The sequence below is a fragment of the Pteropus alecto genome, unplaced genomic scaffold (assembly GCF_000325575.1).
Source record: "Pteropus alecto unplaced genomic scaffold, ASM32557v1 scaffold24, whole genome shotgun sequence".
In the NCBI taxonomy this organism is placed as follows: Eukaryota; Metazoa; Chordata; class Mammalia; order Chiroptera; family Pteropodidae; genus Pteropus; species Pteropus alecto.
The window spans coordinates 4,733,923-4,752,640 of record NW_006439192.1 but is presented as its reverse complement, the minus strand read 5'-3'; the positions used below and the strand labels follow the sequence as shown (position 1 = coordinate 4,752,640).

The window sequence follows — 18,718 nt, the reverse complement described above, 5'->3', positions numbered from 1 at the left end:
CGCTCTTCCCCACTGGAGAATCTTCTGGCCCTTTACGCTCTGGAATGGGTGTCTGTTTGGAAAGTGATCCCAAGGCACAAGAAACAGTGTTTGGAACTTGTGTTAAACTCTCCTTTTGCAACTCTGCTTCAAGGAGCAAAGATGGTTCTTCAGAACCAGCCTGACCCTGGTCGATGGAAGGCCAGCTTTTAATAGGAGTGGATGTGGAAACAGGAGCTGCTACGGGAGAAGAGAAAGCAGAAAAGACAGAAGGAGATTCTGAGGACTGTGTCTCTGACTCATGCCCCAGCTGAGAAGGGACAGGTGTCTGACCAGAAATGGAAGAGACAGCAGAAAAAAAGAGAGGCGAGTCAGGGGAAGAAGGAAGCCTGGCTGTGGGCTGAACCTCTGGAGACACGTCCAGTCTGCAAAAAGGACAAAATAAAATCTGCAGGTCAGTTGCAGATGCTGCATGAGAGGCAAAAAAACATGTAAAGATAAAGTTGTTCAAAAAGGAAGAACTTATTTTTATATTTGGGGAGGAACCTTAAGAAGTTAAAGAAGGAACACCAATATTTAACAAATAAAAGAGACACTTTTATCATCAAGCACATTTGCCAGACAAAGAGCTTTCTTTGTAACAGAAACAGAAAGATCCAGGTAAAGCAATAGCCTACAGTTTCTTCTAGTGATACATAAAAAGCATCTAAAAAGTTCAAAGCAGGAGAAGATGCACCACAAGGCAACACATACAGATTTTGTGTGTGTCTATGTGAATTTATGTGTCTGTGTGAAATCAAAGTAAGCAGAATCTCAAAAACAACTCTCTCCCACTCCAGACCACAGAAATACTGTGAGTAAATGCAAGTCACACTGAAAAGCAGAGACCCCAAGGACTCAGGCTCTTGCAACAAGGTGCAGAGTAAACACACAGAGAACTGTCACAGGTGTACTCGAAAGGGACTATCATCCTCATGAGGATGATAGTAAACCAGTATCAAAGTGCAAGGAGGAAAGATAACATCAGCCTCAAAGGAAAATGTGTGAACTTAATAAACACAGATCCTGCACGTACCACAACTGAAACCTGGAAATCCCAACTTAAAACACTCAGAACCTGCTACACACCATGGCATTCCCCTGGGGTCTGAGTATTGCATGAGAAGGACCAAGACTCACCGAGGTTTCACGGCTTTGGTCTGGGGAGCCCTTGCAGAGGCAACAGGTGGCGTCAGTTCTGACTTAGGCTCTGCGTCGGCTTCCGGGTCTGTGATCTGCACTTCTTCAAAGGGGTTCAGAGATTTACCCCGTCCGGAGACAACAGCTGTAGTATCTTTCTCAGATCTTTTCGCAAGGTCTTCGACAGGCCCTGGCCCTGGCCTGTCCTCCCTAGGCGTGCCTTCCTTCTTCTCCGGGACGGTAGCAGGGCTTGCACCTTCATTGCCCTTAGCCATGTCCTTCTTTCCGGTCACCAGAGAAAGCAAAGAGGACTTTCTGTTCTCATGCTTCTTGTTCTCTTTGGTTTCTTTCACAGCCTCCAATTTCACTGGAGCCGTGTTTTCCCTAATGTCCCCACTGACCGGTGGCCAGGAGGGTGGCAGAGACATGGATTTCGAAGAGTTCTTGGTAGAAGCCTCAGAGAGCCTCCTGTCAGAAGACACTGCTCCTCCTTCTCCAGAGTCCTTCCAAGATCGAGGAGCCAGGTTCTCTGTAGATGAGAACAAATGCTTCTTCCTGAAGCCCTGGGGGGATGGGGAAGAAGAAGGGGTGCTGTCCTTGTTCTCACTCTTGCCCTCCGGCTGCTCCACGTAAACATGGTTCCCATTGATACAGACATTAGAGCGAGAGAGGGAGTCAGTCTTAGACCGAAGGCCACCGAGAAAGGAGAGTCCTTCCTTCTTGGGAAGGTTGAAGTTGACCTGGTTCAGTTGCTTTGGCTCTGTACTTACTGTTCTCTTGTGAGACACGACTGTGGGAAGAAAATCAAAGCAAAGGGAATCAGAAGTTAAACAAGTGGTTCACAACTGCAGGGAGGGTGGCATTTGTCTGCATCAGAATACATTTTTGGTCGTCACAACTAGGTGGGGGTGTGCTACTGGCATCTAGCAGGTAGAAGCCAGGGATGCTCCTAAAGGTCACACAACACATAGGACAGCTCCCCACAACAAAGAATCATCAGGCCCAAACTATGAGCAGTGCTAAGGCTGAGAAACCTTTCATTTAAGCAATGAAAAGGACAGCGCTCTTGGTAGAGTAGCAGAATCTGGCCAACAGTAGGTATTTGGCCAATGAAATTTAAGTTCAAATACACAGTTAATTCAGAGTTAAGGGAACTGGATTCTTTAGCTTTATTAGGGATGTAGCCCATGAGGTTTACACCCATTATTAGGAGTTCAAAAAATACCTGATGAATTAATAAAATATCAGAATTATTGTAATGTTCAATGGTTTTACCTTTAAGTGAAAAAAAAAAAAAAACCTGGATGCACTCATTCTGTTAGCTCCAGAAGCTGGTACTAATGTATGTCAGTTACAGAGCCAGACATTTTGGAAAAGGAATTTATATATTCTTAGAAATCAGAGGGCTTAGAAATAGAGAAGTCTTCCTAACCAAGATAATCCATCACCATTACCACTGTTACACCGTCACCACCATCACCATCATTTTAGTAATTGAGAGGCTGAATTAAAATCTTTCTCTTAAGATTTGTTTTTTCTCTCTCAAAGCAAAGTAAGCTAAGCAGAAGGAGAGAGGCTAAGTAAGGAGGAGGAGGAGGAAACTCACTGTCAGAGGCAGAGGAGGACTCATCCTCATTGTCATCATCCTCCCACCGGGACTGGAAGTCTCCAGGACGAAGCAGAACTTTGTCGGACTTTGAAGTAGGCAGAACAGACATGGACTGGGAAAGCGGTGTTTTCTGCAAATTAGACTTGGAAAACAAGGTCTTAATCTTTGACTTCTTTTTCTTGTCTTTTGAAGAAGACTCATCATCACTGTCGGCTGAGGGTGTCATGCTGGGGACAACAGCTGAAGCAGTATCTGATGCACTATCCTTATTCTTCCCCTTGATCTTGTCCTTCAGTTTCCCAAATGGATTCCGAGACTTGTCTTTCATGGAAAGGTCAAACATGCTAGCAGTCATGTTGTTTCTCATAAATTGGATGTCAACCTCAATTTCTCCTCGCTCTTTATCTTTCTTCCCTGGTTTGGATTTCAAGGTGTACCATCTACAAAGAGAAAGGCTGAGAGGTTACCTTTGAATTGAAGAGCCTAAAACAAAATTCACAATCCCCACTAACTGGCTTTTCCTCTCTGTTATTACCTCTCTTCTTTGGGGAGTGGAAGGCAGGGCGGGGGACAAGGGCAGAACTTGCAGTTGTATTTTTGAGACGACACCCACCAGGCAAAGAGAGGATCTGATCAGTACCTAGTGTATCATCACCTAAACTCTTGATTCAATAAGGAGCTATTTCTAAAAATAAATAAAATAAACATTCCACCAAATCATTTCCTATGACTGGTATTTTCCTTCAATAAGGTAAAAATGCAAAGATCATACATACACAAATAGTTAAGAAGGTACAATGCAAATTTACAAGTAAACCTCAAAGAAAAGCAAGAGTTTGTAGAACAGTCCCTGCCAGGGAGTAATGGAAAATATAAGATGGTAAAAAAATATATATGTACACACATTTTTTTTAAAGAGTGATATAAGTCACAAGGTGACAACTGTTATGATTCTACTCATATGAGGTACCTACAGTAGTCAAATTCATAGAGATAGAAAGGAGAGAAAGGTGGTTGCCAAGAGTTGGGGGAAGAAATGAATGGGGAGTTAGTGTTTAATGGGTACAGTTTCAGTTAGGGAAAATAAAAGAGTTTTGGAAATGGATGGCGGTGATGGCTGCACAACAATATGAATGTACTTAATGCCACAGAACTGTATACTTGGTTAAAGTGGTACATTGGTTACGTACCACGATTGTTTACCACAATTTAAAAAGAGAGAAATCGAAAGCAGGCATTCTTCCCTAGCTTAATAATCAGAAAGAGGAATATATCAAACATTATTCAAGTATTTCACTTGGTCCTTTGTAAATTACTTCAAGATACAGCAAATGATATCATACAGTCCAACTGCACTGAAAGATAAACTTCAGAAAAAGGAAATCTCCTCCCAGCATTCTCCAGCTGGTGAGCTGCGAGAATGTGAGCCCGCCTAGTGGTAGCACGACCACTGCAGAACAAACAGCTCCTAACAGCCAGCCCCAGTCACCCTCACAAACTCACAGCCCACATTCTGACATTCTTTTTCATGACCTATTTAAGAGCTGAGGGCCATGGGCTTTAAGGAAATGATCGGTTTGCCCAAATAAGCACAATTTCCTCTTTCGCCTTCAGCCTGTCTTGCTCATAGGGCAGATCACTACCCCCACTATGTCAGCTCATTCTACGCTTCGCGGAAAAGAGTGGAGGGAAGTAGAAACCTGACGCTTAAGTAACACCTACAGCACAGCTGGCACTATACGCACTTAGAAACACCCTCACTAATCTCACAAGAATATTTCTTTATCTCTAAAATGAGATATTACACCCATTTTAGAGATAAAGAAATTGAGTCTCACAAGAGAGGTCAATGGTACAAGGTCTTACAACTATTAAGGGACATAGCTGGATTTTGAATCAGCTCTGCATTTTTCCAGAGCTCGCTCACACTATGTCTCATAGACCAAGATTTCTGCTTTGCACCCTTCTCCTAACTTATCTTTGATGGGCCACCTTTTTCAACAACGGTGAGGAAAGCTTGAATTTAAATTCTTTTTGAGAAAAGTTTAAGCTTTCAATTTAAATGTCTGAAGATAAAAAATAGAAGAAGAAGAAGAAGGGGAAAACCCACCGTAGCTGGCCATCAGTCATAAATCATAAGATTTCATAAAGTCCAGTGTACGAAGTCATCAGGAAAAACTTAAACGGCATTATCAAAATAGATCTGAGAAAATGATGTGAGCTATAATTTTAGACCTTGAGGAGAAATCTTTTATGGTTTTTAAAACCACAATTCACAGCAGGAGAGGGAGAGTGGATGCAAGGTCCTTAGAGACAGCCTCCCTACTGCCAGCCTAGTGTCTTTCCAATACATTTTCTAAGACCTGGCCTGGCATAGTTTGCATATTTGTCACTTAGATGTTGAGAGGATTATTTGTATTTTTCTCTTCTGACAGTCATGTGCTAAATGGTAGCCTTGGTGATGAAGGGTGGTTAGCTTTTGTAAATACCAATTGTAGGCCCCTGAAAAGGGGAAGTTGCTAAAAGCTGAATGTGGAGGCTCAGATGACCACACCAGCCACAAACAGAGAGCTTCACCTCTCCATGTCCAGGGGAGGAGAGTCAGAGTTGGTCAGGACTCTCTCCCAGCCCTTCCACACAGCCTTCTTCTGTTAGCCCGCCCAGGGGATTCGAAGACAGTACAGACCCTCAAAGAATGCCACTTGACAGTTCCTGGGACCATGCCCACCTTTGCAAAAACATCAGTGCCAAAGTCTGTTTATTTTGAATGAAGCTACAACCACTATAGAATCCTCCCTGAGGACCTATTACTCCCTGATGCACAGGTTCAATCCCCAGGTGCTAAAGTGGGATTTGTTTTGGAAACTGCCAACACCACTAGGAGGTGTGAAGAGAAACTTTGCCAACTGGTCATGTCTCCTATTTTCACAAGCAAACTTAAAACCAAACACCAGGTAGGCAAGAGCCGTCACAGGGCAGACAGAATCACAGGCAAGAAAGCACGCAAATTCCATGCAAATGATCAGAATTTTTAAAAATCTGTGCTGGGTTTATTAAAGCTAGAAAGGCAAACAGGAATTGTTTCTTCCACTATCAATATTATCCTTACCACTAAATTCAAAAAGTTTAAGCAAGGGATATTTGACACAGCATAATTTGATAACGAGAGTAAGAGCCACAATCCATAAATGTCTCACCCTAAGAAATCCCAAACCAGAGCACGTTTGTGGGTTTTGACATTTAAGCATCAATTCAATATTTAAGTGTTTCTGTCCATTTGCTTTTTAGTTCACTTAATTCGAGCACCTCAGAGAAGTAGCTCATAAATAATAAAGCCCCAGCATACGATATCAGTTGAGGTGTGTTCTAGCATTACCTTTCACATAAGCCCAGAAAGCTTGCATTACCTCAGAAATCAAGGCTGGGTTATTTTCCTAGTCCAAAGGGCAGCGAACAGAGAGAAAGCCATAATCCCAATGTCGTAGGTTTATTTTTAAGCCCATTCTGGAAAAACCCTGTAACCTATCAAAAAAATCAAATGATCCCTCCTATAAGGAAATAATGATTTTTACTTATAATTAAAACTCAGTTCCTCAAAAATGAAAAGAATCTTTGAATACATAGAAGTGACAGAAAACTTACATAAACTATGTTTTTAAGTAATAACAAACATAGGGTAAAAATTCAAATCATACAAAATGGTATAGAATGAAAATTTCAGTCTTCCTACCCCTGCGTGCCCCTCAGTCAAGTGATGGTCTTGGGCATAAACAAGCAAAAATGCATAGCGTCCAAACAAGCTGCCCTCCTGTTTGCAGGGGGTTTGGGTTTTGGTGTGTTTCTTGTTTTGTTTTGGAGCAGTTTTATGTTTGTTTGTTTGTTTGTTTGGGGGGTCTGGGGGGGTCAAACATAAGAAAGGCAACAGGTAAAAACAGAAAAATTCATTTAAGTCCTCTACACTTTAAAAAAGATGTCTTATTAAGAGCAGTAGGGAATATAAAAAAGAATGAACTAGGTACATGAAGGAAAAGCAGCAGGATATAGGACACAGGGTCTACCCGACACCCGCTTCGTGTGGCCGTGTGGCCGTGTGGCCGGGTTGGGGAGCTGCTGCCTGGATCTGCATTGTAAAATCTCCTGGGCTTTGAAACAGTCCTTTCGAGAACAGCTTGAACCATCCAACCATGCCCAATTCCCAGGGCTGATTTGCCTCAGAATGTACAGTTTCTCAAACACAGGTACAGCTGATCCCAGGGGGCCTTCCATCAGAATGTAGGATGAGGGCAGTGTGGCTCCAGCTCGTGGGAAATGAGAAGTGCAGGCATTTGGGATTACACTTGTAAAGGACTGACTGGTATGTCTCAAAAATAATCTTTCTGCAGATGATGCAAACATGTTTTCCCTTTAAAACATTCCTGAGGGCAGATACATACAAAGAAATGACGGCTTCAAGGATTCGGTTCAAATATCTTTACGTGCCAGGCACTGGGAATACAAAATGAAGAGGCCAGATCTGCCCTAAAAAGCTTACCCTCTAATGAGATAGAGAGTGGGCTTACAAACACCATTGCAAAGTGTTTGCGACACTGGGACAACTGCTGCCTTTTCTTTTTAACTTTGAAGCATGAGAAAATAATTAGACATGAAAAGAAACTCCTGCTAAAATTACAGTTTCATTGCAAATGAGGACTCTCACAAATACTGTTCTCAGCTAATTTAGACCCCAAGGGGCTATAAGAACCTTACTTAGGGACCCAACAAAATGAATTAATATTGTATCCTTGCATTGAACACAGAAAGACCACAGTTGTTTGAATTACTTCAACATTTTAATGTATCAATTACATTAAATTAATTTCAAGGGAGCCTTGTCTATGGGTCCAGTTTGGACCTGAGGGTCAGTGTTGGACTGCCTGTTTCCCTTTCCCTCCAAAATCTCAACCATGACTTGCAGCCTGAGTCATCTCACCATAACCAAGCATCATGATACAGGGTGTTATGGCCCCAGGTGAGGAAAGAAGCAGGAAGAATAGAACAGCACCTGATGTGGTGTTTGAGACAGAAAATACACTTGATCTTTCTTAGATGAAGAAATTTTAAAAAGCGGTTCATTAACTGTCTTCTCCCAGGGAATAAAAATAAGGCTGAAAAATCCTGTGAGGTTAGCAGTTGAGAACATCTAAGAGAGTTCTGAAAAGAAGTGATTGCATATGGGTAAAATGTTTAGATTCTTCTCTTAGTAGCCAAGACGCACAGCAAACAGGGATAGAAATGTTTATGACCTATAAAACATTTGCGGTATGTATCCTGCAGAAGCTATGTAGTTTAACCAGTTTTGTTATTGACCAAGGTGGCTGGTCAACATGACCTAACTCTGAAAAGAGAATTACCAGTCAGTCAACCTCCCTAGGTTGACCTTCTCCTCTGCCCACTGGTCAACTGCTTAGAAGAACTTGTAGTAAGTAAATCATGAGAGTGACAAATGGATCATTTTTGATCCAAATTCCTAAAACAGCCATTCTAGTGGCACCAAAAGGCTATCTGTAGACACCAAACTCAATCCTAAAAGCTGGTAAATGACATGGTAAAGGAGAGATAATAGAAAAAAAGGGGGGGTTTAAAATGTTTTTGGTCCTGTCTATATTATTTGCTCTATAGAAATCCTCTTAGAAAATAATCATTACAGGATACAGAAAAATTTTTTAAAAATACTTTAAAAGAATTGACTCACTCTCATGCTAATCCGACCATTACCTTTTCACATATTTTCTTAAAGTCTTTTTCCTGTACGTTTTAACAATGACTTGCTGAGAGACTTTAGGTAAGTTACATAATCTCTGTGGCTCAGGCTGCTGCTCTGAAACAGAGTTAAAAGTACCTACCTCATAAGGATGTTATGAAGATTAAATGGCTTAATATATGTAAAGTTCTTAGAACAGTGCCTGGTATTAATAAGCATTCAATAAGTGTTAGCTATAATTATTACTTAGTTGTAACCAGAGTACACATGCAATTTTATTCATAGCATGTTATATATACTTCAATGCCTTACAGCCTCCAAACTCATAATTTCTAATGACTGTATGATAGTCTATGAAGTACATATGTATCAAAGTTTACCCTTTCAGATAGTTCTCAAAAGGGAATTTAAGATATCAATCATTCTGACTGACTGTATTCCTAAGTATCCAAACTTACCCATCAAATACAAATAATGATTTACATTTGAAGGGAATCGGAAAAGACACAATGACAAAATTAGTTTGTATTACATACGCATTTTCCAAAATTAAAAAGTATATAAAAATGTTTTAAATATCATGATCAGTGTATATTTCTGTAACTTATTGAGAGATTTAATAATCCTCAGATAGAACTCTTCAGGGTTTCTACATAGGTAGGAAAGACAAAAAACAGAGCACTTCCAAACTATTTCAGAGATATGCCAAAATGGCATAATTGACTGACGTATAAGGATCAAGACATATTTTCTAAGTCGAAAGCAATACTAAACTCCTTGTGGGTAAAGACTAAAGGAAATAGTAAAACTGGGGGTCCTTATGACTTTGATGAAATTTAGTTTTAAATCCTAGCTCTAGAAATCATTCTCATTCTCTCTCTCTCTCTCCCCGCCACCTCTCTCTACTTCTCTGCTCAGAGACCTAGCCTTCTCCCTGCCCCCCACCAATACTCAGCAACCCCAGAGGCAGCAAAAGACAGTAACCTGAACCTGACTAATGGTCACATAGTCCAGACCTCTGGGAGGCTGAAGATGACATCTTGACCTAAGTTATGTTTCAGTTCCCCCCAGCCCTAAGGTAGAACGACTCTCTGGCTACTTTCCCATGAGACCTGACAGGGGGACACTGGAACGGACCTCAGAACTGTCTTCAAGACCTGAAGAAACGATTCGTTACCCTTACCTCACCTCCAACCAGTCAACTCCCAGTACAACCCCAAAACCCCAATCCACAACGTCTTGTGATTTTGCCTTACACTATCTATAACCTACAAGCCATTGAGTTCAGACTTCTGAGCATTAGCTTCCTATTCTCCTGGGTGGCACCATTCATCATTTATGGTAATATCGCTCCATTGCAATTTTCTGTGTTTAGTGTTTGGCTCTGCTAGCACCAGATGGATGAACTTTTTCTGTTCTATAACAATAGCAAGTATCAGTATTAAGATTCTCTAAGAATTAGAAAAATTAACACATTTTTTAACCATGTAAGTCCATACCTGTGATCATTTATTGGCCAATTGTTTTTACTTGATTATATCTCAAAAAGTCACAAATGCTTAATATTCTACCATCAGATCAAGTATCTCACTTCCTGCCCACATGTAAATGCCACTGATGTATTTTATTTGGTCTGACAAAGGATAGTCTCACGGGGTCCTTAATCACTCATGCAAAAAGACTTTAAGGATGTAAAAAGAAAATGCAATGGTTTGGTTCACCATCTCTTTTTTTCTTTTCAACTACAGTTGACATACAATATTATTTTATATTAGTTTCAAGTGAACAGCATAGTGGTTACACATTTATATAATTTACAAAGTGATCCCCCCGATTAGTCTAGTACTCAACTGGCACTATACAAAGTTATTACAATATTATTGACTATATTCTCTATGCTGTACTTTACATCTCTGTGACTATTTTGTAATTACCAATTTGTACTTCTTAATGACTTCACTATTTGGTTCATTATCTCTTGACCAGGACAAAATAAAACGAACAAACTTCAGCATGACAGACATCAAAGAACATTCACCTTATTCTATACTCCACAAACAGACTCACACACTCCTCTCTATGAGAGTTCTTGGCAAGGAAGCAGAGTATCTATGGTTTATCTTTAAATCAAGGTTAAGTCTCAAAAAGAAGGGGGAAAAAAAAAACTCACACCAAGAACATTTTAAAATCCTGTTTTAACAACAAATGATTTATAAACCTGAAAAGTTCCATTGGTATAAAATGAAAACCCTGCAGGACTGGTACTGTAGGAGGCAACACCCTTGAAGAAATATCCCAGGACCCAGCCTGCCACTGGTGCCCTCCACACAGGCCACCCATTCTTTATGATCACAAGAGTCCTTTTCAGACTAGGCTTTCTGGAAGCTTTAATTGTTCTACCTAGGTTAGCCTTTTTAATAAAAGAGTACTTATTTAAAAAGTGAAGTATGCAGCAGCCACACCTCTAGAAACATTTTTCTGGGATTTCTTATAAATGCCTTCCCTCTATTCCATTCAAAGCCCAGCATTCAGGAGAAGACACTTAATTACCACTGCCTTTTCTCTTTCCACAGGCACATTCCTAAATGTGTCCCTCGGGACACCCTGGAGACTAAAGCCCAGTGATTTTTCTCTAACAGATAGATTATCTACAGACTTCTCCCAGTAGGAAAGGAATTTCTTGTCTCATTAGCAACCAAAAATGGCTCTTTTGCCAAAGGCATCATTAGCCACCGAGCTGCAGAAGGCAACCTGCCTCTTCAATGTTCATGGACAAACGAGCCGTACCCAAAACTGGGACAGAGAAAAAGCAGAGCTTTGACCTCATACTTCAGACACCGCTAGTCTCTAATCCACTGGGCTAAATGTAAGATTAAACAGTTCCCTACAACCACATAGGCAAAGGTCTACCTGCCCCGTGCCTAAGGGACTACAAGCACTCACTCACAGGGATACTTTATAAGTCCTGAGCTCGGTCACACAGCAACAACAAGACCAAAGTGATCCCTGGGCCAGGAAGAAGGCAAAAGTCAGGCTTGGTCTCCTCCTGAGGCAGCTGGGCCATGAGATTTGACTCAGGACACCTTAAGGTAGGAGTATAACCCACTTGCCAAGTTTTTTCCAAGACAAACAGTCTTGGCAGCAGACCAATTTTCTTCAGCGGCTAATACAAGGATCTGACAGTTGATTTTGTTGGAATTCAAAGGCCTGCGAAGTATAGAAATCCACACCAGACCAAAAGGCCACCCAGGGAATTGCTCTGAGGTAAAGATAAGGCCTAAAATGACCTCCTATCATTCTCTGCACTTGGGCTAGGGCTTCCTAATCCTTCTGGAGCTAAACCAGAGTTAGTGTCTGTCCAAAAGTATAGGGTGAGAAGCAGTTTTCTAGAACATAGTATTTTAATGGATATCTAAGATTATTGTTAAAGGGGAGGCAGAGTGATGTCAGCAAATATAAGTTGGAGTTGATGGCATTTTAATTAGCACAGGTATTGCTTTTAACGTAATTATAACATTTTTTAGTTAATCACTATAATTAAAATGACATATCTGATACTATTTATAAAAACCTGCCACCGATGGTAGTTATGGAAATACAATAGAAATCTCTGTAACCAAAAGGAAGTTTAAGCAAAAGGAAAAAGGCTCTTGTACATTTACCTTCTTTAATGTGAAAAGCATTTAAATGGCTGAGTTACTTGTTTCCAGAGTTTTATTTTTCATTTATGGGTTTATTTTTCCTAATGTTGAAAAACTCACTTGAAGCAGTGAGTTCATCAGCTGTTTTGGAGCACACCAGTAAGAGTACACTAGCTACGCTATTACAAAACAAAGACCTAGCCTGTTTTAAAACTGTAAATACTTGAAGACACACATATACACACCCTAGTTTTAATGGTGTTTTCTACTAATTCACTCCAACAGCAGATTCAACGCATAGGTGTCACTGCCCAAAACTGCCTTTGTAATGGTGACCTCACCCTAGTATCACAGTGACTGTTGGGGAAAGAAAGCAGCCACCACTTCCTGGTTCATTTTCAACAGCAAGCTCTCCTTATTTTATTTGTTCATCCTTATCACTTCCTCTCACTCATCCCCACCCACATCCAATCCATCACAGGCCAATTGAGCCTCCAAAATATTTCTGACATCCACCTACCTCTGTCCATCTCCATGGCTATGACCCTAGTCCAAGCCCACCATTGGTCATCTAGACTAGTGCAACGAACTCCCATTTTACCTGTCTGATTCCAGACTAGGCCTGCTTCAAATTCATTCTCCGTCCAATAGCTACAGTGATTTTTGACAAAGTGGATCACAGCACCCCTCTGCTCTTAATAATTCAGTGGCTTCCTATTGCTCTTAAATAAAGACCTGCCCTCCTCTTCAGCCTCTATCTACACAATCTCTCCAGCTTCCCAAGTGTTCCTGCCACTAGGCCTTTGCACAGGTGCTCCCTCTCCATCTAGCCCCCTTCCTTTACTTTTCACTAGAAAAATTCCTCTTTATTCTTCAGGTTTCTGCCTCAGAAAGACTATCTGCAATCTTATTTTTTAAAGCATGTCCTTCCTGCACTTTTCTCTTATGATACCTTGTTCTCTTCCTCCACAGTACTTATCATCGTACATGATTATTTATCTATGTGTTCATCTGTTTAATGTCTATCTTCCCCCGCCCACCACAAGGCTCTGAGCTTCCAGAAAGCAGGGAGTTCATTGTGTCTGTTTTGGTCACCATTGTTTATACTGTATACCAGTAGCTAGCACACAGTAGGTATTAAAAAAATATTTATGAAAAGTATGAACTTTAAAGAAAAAAAGCAGTTAGAACTTTCCTCATGTTAACTGAATATCTTACAAATGAAATCATAATCAAATAACAGCATGAAAAACACAAGGAAACATCTTTCACAAGACTGAAACAGTGACTTTGAGTATCTTCCTTCTTCTTAGTCACTTCATTCCATAGCCATAAGCAGGTTAGGGTTTATCCCAGAGCAGACAAAGAACTGTTCTAGGTACTGAGCTATCTGTTACCTACATTGGAGTGGGAGGGGACTGTAACCAGGTCAAAAGTGGGAGGGTTTCCAGTAAGGCCCAATGTTATCTTAAAGGGGAATCCCAAGACAAAAAAAAAAAAAAAACTTAAGCAGTACCAACATTGCTCAAATTTTCCAGTCTGTTACTAAAAACCTAAAGATATAATTACAAACATTGACAACCGTTTATAATTTGTGAATTATATATCTCTATGGTCATCTCTAAGGCATTTCCCTGTATCTATCTCTCCCAGAAAAACAACTCTCTAGCCCTTACTGCTTTTTAATAATTCAAATTTCCTTTGGCAACTTATTACAGCATCTTATTACTCCTTCAGTTCTTCAAAATAGCTAACCTTTATTAATATCCGAATCCTTTCATATACAACCAAATTCCCTCTTAAATGTTAAAGAGATATAAGAAAATGACTTTCCATCACTCACACTGTCTTTATATCTGGAAGACTATTACAGTATTAAGTTTCGTGAAACTTAATTACACAACAGCCTTCCAGTTACCAGCCTGAATGAATATTTATTTTAATCTGTCTCTGAAAGATCATTTCCCCAAATTTTGATGCTCTTAGTATCCTATAAGGATTTTTTTAAAAAATCAATCTAGGATCCCAAACTACATGAGACTAGAGAGCTGAGCAGAGAATCCTACATGTTAGTCACCTGATTCTGCCTCTCAGATTCATGTCTGTTTTATGACCATGAGACTTAACTGATTCCCATTTAACCAAGGCCAAACTGGAACCCCACGTCTTTAACAAACAAGTACAAATGCCAAAACCAATTCATTTCTATTTCTTAACTAAAGGGGCTATGTACTCTTCCCTATTAAATATATCCTATCTATATGTCAGCCTCTGTCTGGTGTTTTAAAGATATTTGTCTTCACATTAAATTTGAAGATCGCAAAATCTGAGTCCTTATAAAAACCATATTCTCTTGATTCCAAATACATGATAGATGGGGGCTTATCAAGAGAACAAATGGAAATATTAGCACAGTTAGCTCTTAATGCTTTGAGTTTCAGCTTCTGGATCCATGACAAAAGTCATACTCTGCAGGAACAATCTTCTTTGCTATATGAACATGCACACACACACAAACCTATACACCAAAATTTGAGCTCTTGTTTTTTTCTGGTTTTTAATGTGTAAGGTGGAGTCAAACCATTAATAACTAGTTCAAATGACTTTCCTAGCCCAACCAGTTTTTCTGTTAAACTTCCATCTCTCTGTGTATATCTCATTCTCCAAATCTCGGCCATCCTGAGCGCCCAAGTGATATACCCAGGCATCAGTTTAACGAGGTTCCCCCCCAGAACCTTGGAAAGTCCCAGGAAGTGATAGACAGAAAGCTTGCAGTTTCACCTACTGCTAGAGGTGCAAAGAAGGCTTCCTTTGCAATTATTAAAAACCCATCAACTAAGCACCATTTTCCTATAAGCTGATACTGTGACTAAGTGGTAATCAGCTCACATAATAGAGATAGAAATAACAATCTAAGTTTAGGATTACATTGGAGAGGGTGAGAAAATGAAGATGCAGAGACTAAATCCTTCCTGAAACAGGGAGCCTCAGGAGGTTTTCATTCCTCACAAAGCAGTAACAGCACTTTTTGAATCTATACACGGGCCCCATGAATCCAAGAACCCAGAAACATCTTACAAACATCAATTAAGTTAGGCAACAAGCTCCATCTATAACAGGGAAACTCGGGTGTTGAGAGACCGAGCAGCCTGAAGCCCAACAATGACTCAGGACAAAAGTGGGCCCCAGATCCAGGAACCTAGAGTCCCCATCTCTGGCAGGAAGATGTGATCTCTATTTCAAGGGAATAAAATGTTCCTATAAGAAATAGATGGCAGAGACGAATGATAATATCCACGGATCTTAGGTTGGGACCAGACAAAGGACTGCTAACTGCACCGAGCTGAAGCTGGAAAGGAAGCCAATCCAAGGCCTCAAATGGCATTTAATCAAATGGAAAATTAGCATTGCTTCAGCCCCTCCTTAGCAAAGCCACTGCTCACCTTATGGCTTGTAAACTGATGCCATGAAGCTATCCCATCCATCCTTACCTCAAGTCTATCTATTTTTATCTGACTTGAGTTCAGAAATGCCTATTTATCTTTGGCCAGATAAGCGAATCAGGTATTACATTTGCAAGAATCTATGCTGAAATTCGACCCACCCTACAGAAAAGGGAGTCTGGTAACTTCAAATCCTCTGGCTTTTCTTGTCTCCTTCACAAGGGAAAGCTAAAATACTGCTTATATCTAAAATACACAATGCGAATCAGTGTGCTTCATAAACTGTAGGGGCTAGGTGGTAACATGACTGGCTTGCATATTTAAGGTCCAGCAAAGCAACCAATTAAGGTAAGTGAGGCTAGCTTTTGGTATATTAGATGAGCATAATCAAATGTTCCATAAGCAAACGGTCCATTCCAAACACCTGTGAAAAAGAACAAATAATTTGGCAAGACCTTGGAGTAAACTGGGTTTTGCCCAGCTTTCCCTGCAGGAGTGAGAAACTTTAATACAGAACTCTTGACAGCGAGCTACAGGTGAGCAACCATCCCTCTCCGCCGCCGCCCCCCCACCCCCCACCCCGCAAGTAGGACCAGAGAGAACCTGACAAACTCCAAAGAAAAACAATGCCTATCTCCCAGTTCAGCTTGGCCAAGGGCAGCCCCTGGCTCCGTCATCACTGAGAAATCCTAATTTTGGGCCCAGGGCAAACAGGGTTAATATTTTTCAGTCTGAAAGTTAAGACCACGCTGTTCTAGCATTTTGCGGGGGGTGGGGGGGGAATTAGGGGCAAATTCCCTTCACCAGCCCTTTAGGCTAGGGGTATAGGTGAGAGATAGCCATCACCCGGCAACCTGCATTCCTCGGCCCCCACCTCCACCCACCCTGCACTGTGATGCTCCTGCTCCGTCGCTGGTCAGTCTCTAGGACCAGGGAGTGCCAGTGGGTTTCACTCCCCCAGTTAATCTTCTCTGCCGCCCTGGCCCAGTCATTCTCATCTCAGTGCTCGGTCCAGTGAAATACCGAGGAGGCTTTCCACATAAGCTAATGAGTATATCGAGTATACACACTAGCTACACTAATGGCAGGAATTCTCAGGCCACATTAATTTCTATTCATCAAAAATTCATAAAGTGCTTACTAAGTTCCAGGCGCTGAGTGACGTCCTGCAGATGCAAAAACGCCCCAGGTACCCTCCCTGCTTTCAGAGCCCACATATTGTGAGAGCTGGGGCGGGACAGCGAAAGTTGTTAAAGCTAGGTGAGAATACGACTACTGGTCCAGGGGATTCCTTTTGAAAGTCATCTCTCCGTACTTCCTCTAGGGTCACACCAGCGCCCTGACTGCCACGCTCACTCTAAAAGGATCTCAGCGCCCAGGCCACCCTGCACTTCCCGCGTCTCTGCTCCTTGTCCTCTCCCCCGTCCCGCACTCACTGAGTCTTCCTGCGGCCCTGGTCCCGATGCAGATCCCGCAGGTCCACCTCGGCGCGGCCCAGAAATTTGTCGAGGCCGAGCAGCGCCCGGTGCAGCACGGTGAGCTGCAGGGTGGCGGCGGCCGCGGGCGCGGCCCCAGCGGACAGTAGTGGCGGCAGCTCGAAGGTGGCCTCCTCCCGCCACACCGGCGCGCCCAGGCTGCGCTCCGACACCGAGGTGGCATACTTCTCCTTGCCCACCTGGATCACGGCATACGCGTCGCTCGTGCCCCCAGGGCCCTTAGCCCGGAGGCCCCGCGCCTGCAGCACCGTCACCTGCACGTGTGTTGGAGACCACACGGCCCCCGGACCCCGGCCCGCCGAGGCCGCCAGGGACATGGTGACCGCACAGTAGTCCGCTGAAGACCGAGAAGCTTGCCGCAACCCGCGGCCTCTACGGCCCGCCCCGCCGTCCTGGCCACTTTAAGGCTTCCGGCCACGCCCCCTCCAGGGCCCGCCTCTCCGGACACGGCCCCGCCCCTCCCGCGCCGCCGTCCCTACCTGCGCGGCCCCGCCTCCTCTGCGCAAGGCTTGGGCGCCAGGGCGCCGCGGCAGCGCTGGCACGGTGAGGGCAGGGGCGGGGCTTGAAGAATTCTGGTCTGAGAGGTGGTAGGTGAGCGGTGAGATCCTCAACTGCCACAGGTCGCACCGCCCTACTGGAACTGGCCGAAGCAGTGCCTTGGGAGTCACACCTCATTTCCAAATCTGGCATCGCGCACTGGCATGTGTGTGACTTTGCACGTGTTACTTAATATCTTGTGGTCTCAGTTTCTTCAGCTGTAAAATAGAATTGTATCCTGGCACGCGGTTCTCAATAAACGGTAGCTGTGAGGGGATAATGAACATGATCCTAAATTCCTCGCTCTTTCTACTTTGACATAGGGGTGATTATTCTGGAGGCAGATGAGTTCTGGGATGGTGCCAAGTGAGTGGAGAAGGAGGAGGATCATTTGACGGCCTGAAAAGGGGAAGGTAAATGGGGGGGCCCAGCCTGAGGTGGTGTGGGGTGTTCTATTTGCCCTGTCCTCACCAAATAAGGTGAGGCTAAGAGACTTAAGTTATAGAAAGGAAAGAAAAAAGGAACTGAAACCGGGATTGCCAAACCAGACGTCAGGAGCAGAGGCTCCGCCCACCCCCAGTTCCCCATTTCTCCTGGCTTGATCTTCTTGGTTTCCCCCTGCTTTTTATCCCTGGACTCCCAGTTCGTCACTTCCTTGTTCCAAATGTCCATTCCCAATATCCTACTTCAAAGTCTCGACTGTCGATCATTAAATTGGGAAGGTCACTTTAAAAGTCTTTAGGTTTTATATTTAAGGAAAGGCCTAGAGCAGAGAAGTGACTGGTTCGATGCCCCACAACAGAGACAGGAGCCAGTACTAGAACCCAGGTGTCCTGATTCCCATCCAGTGCTTTTGCTGCATTCTTTGCTTCTTCCAATCCTCAGAACCCCAATCTTAGATTGCTGTTAGTTTCCCCCGATCTCTAGGCAATTCTCTCTCCAGTCCACACTGCACATTGCTGCACTAACTAACCTGCTCCAAATCCTACAATGTTGCCTCACCTGCGTTAACTGCATTAACTTCAGACTTAGAGATTTCAAAGCATTCCTATTTGGGCCCTTCCCTGACTCATTCTCCTCTCTTTTCAGAACAA

At 42.6% G+C, this 18,718-nt stretch overlaps 1 protein-coding gene across 1 annotated transcript in view; it reads right to left on the bottom strand.

The window, feature by feature from the left end:
- The window catches only part of RAB11FIP1 (RAB11 family interacting protein 1), a 28,582-nt gene extending 11,111 nt beyond the window's left edge, over positions 1-17,471 (bottom strand). Inside the window, 4 exon segments of the mRNA XM_006916311.3 lie at positions 2-404; positions 1,159-1,948; positions 2,765-3,207; positions 17,028-17,471. Coding sequence (XP_006916373.1) covers positions 2-404; positions 1,159-1,948; positions 2,765-3,207; positions 17,028-17,404 — 2,013 coding nt within the window. The 5' untranslated portion in view covers positions 17,405-17,471.
- Between the last annotated feature and the right edge of the window lie 1,247 nt (positions 17,472-18,718).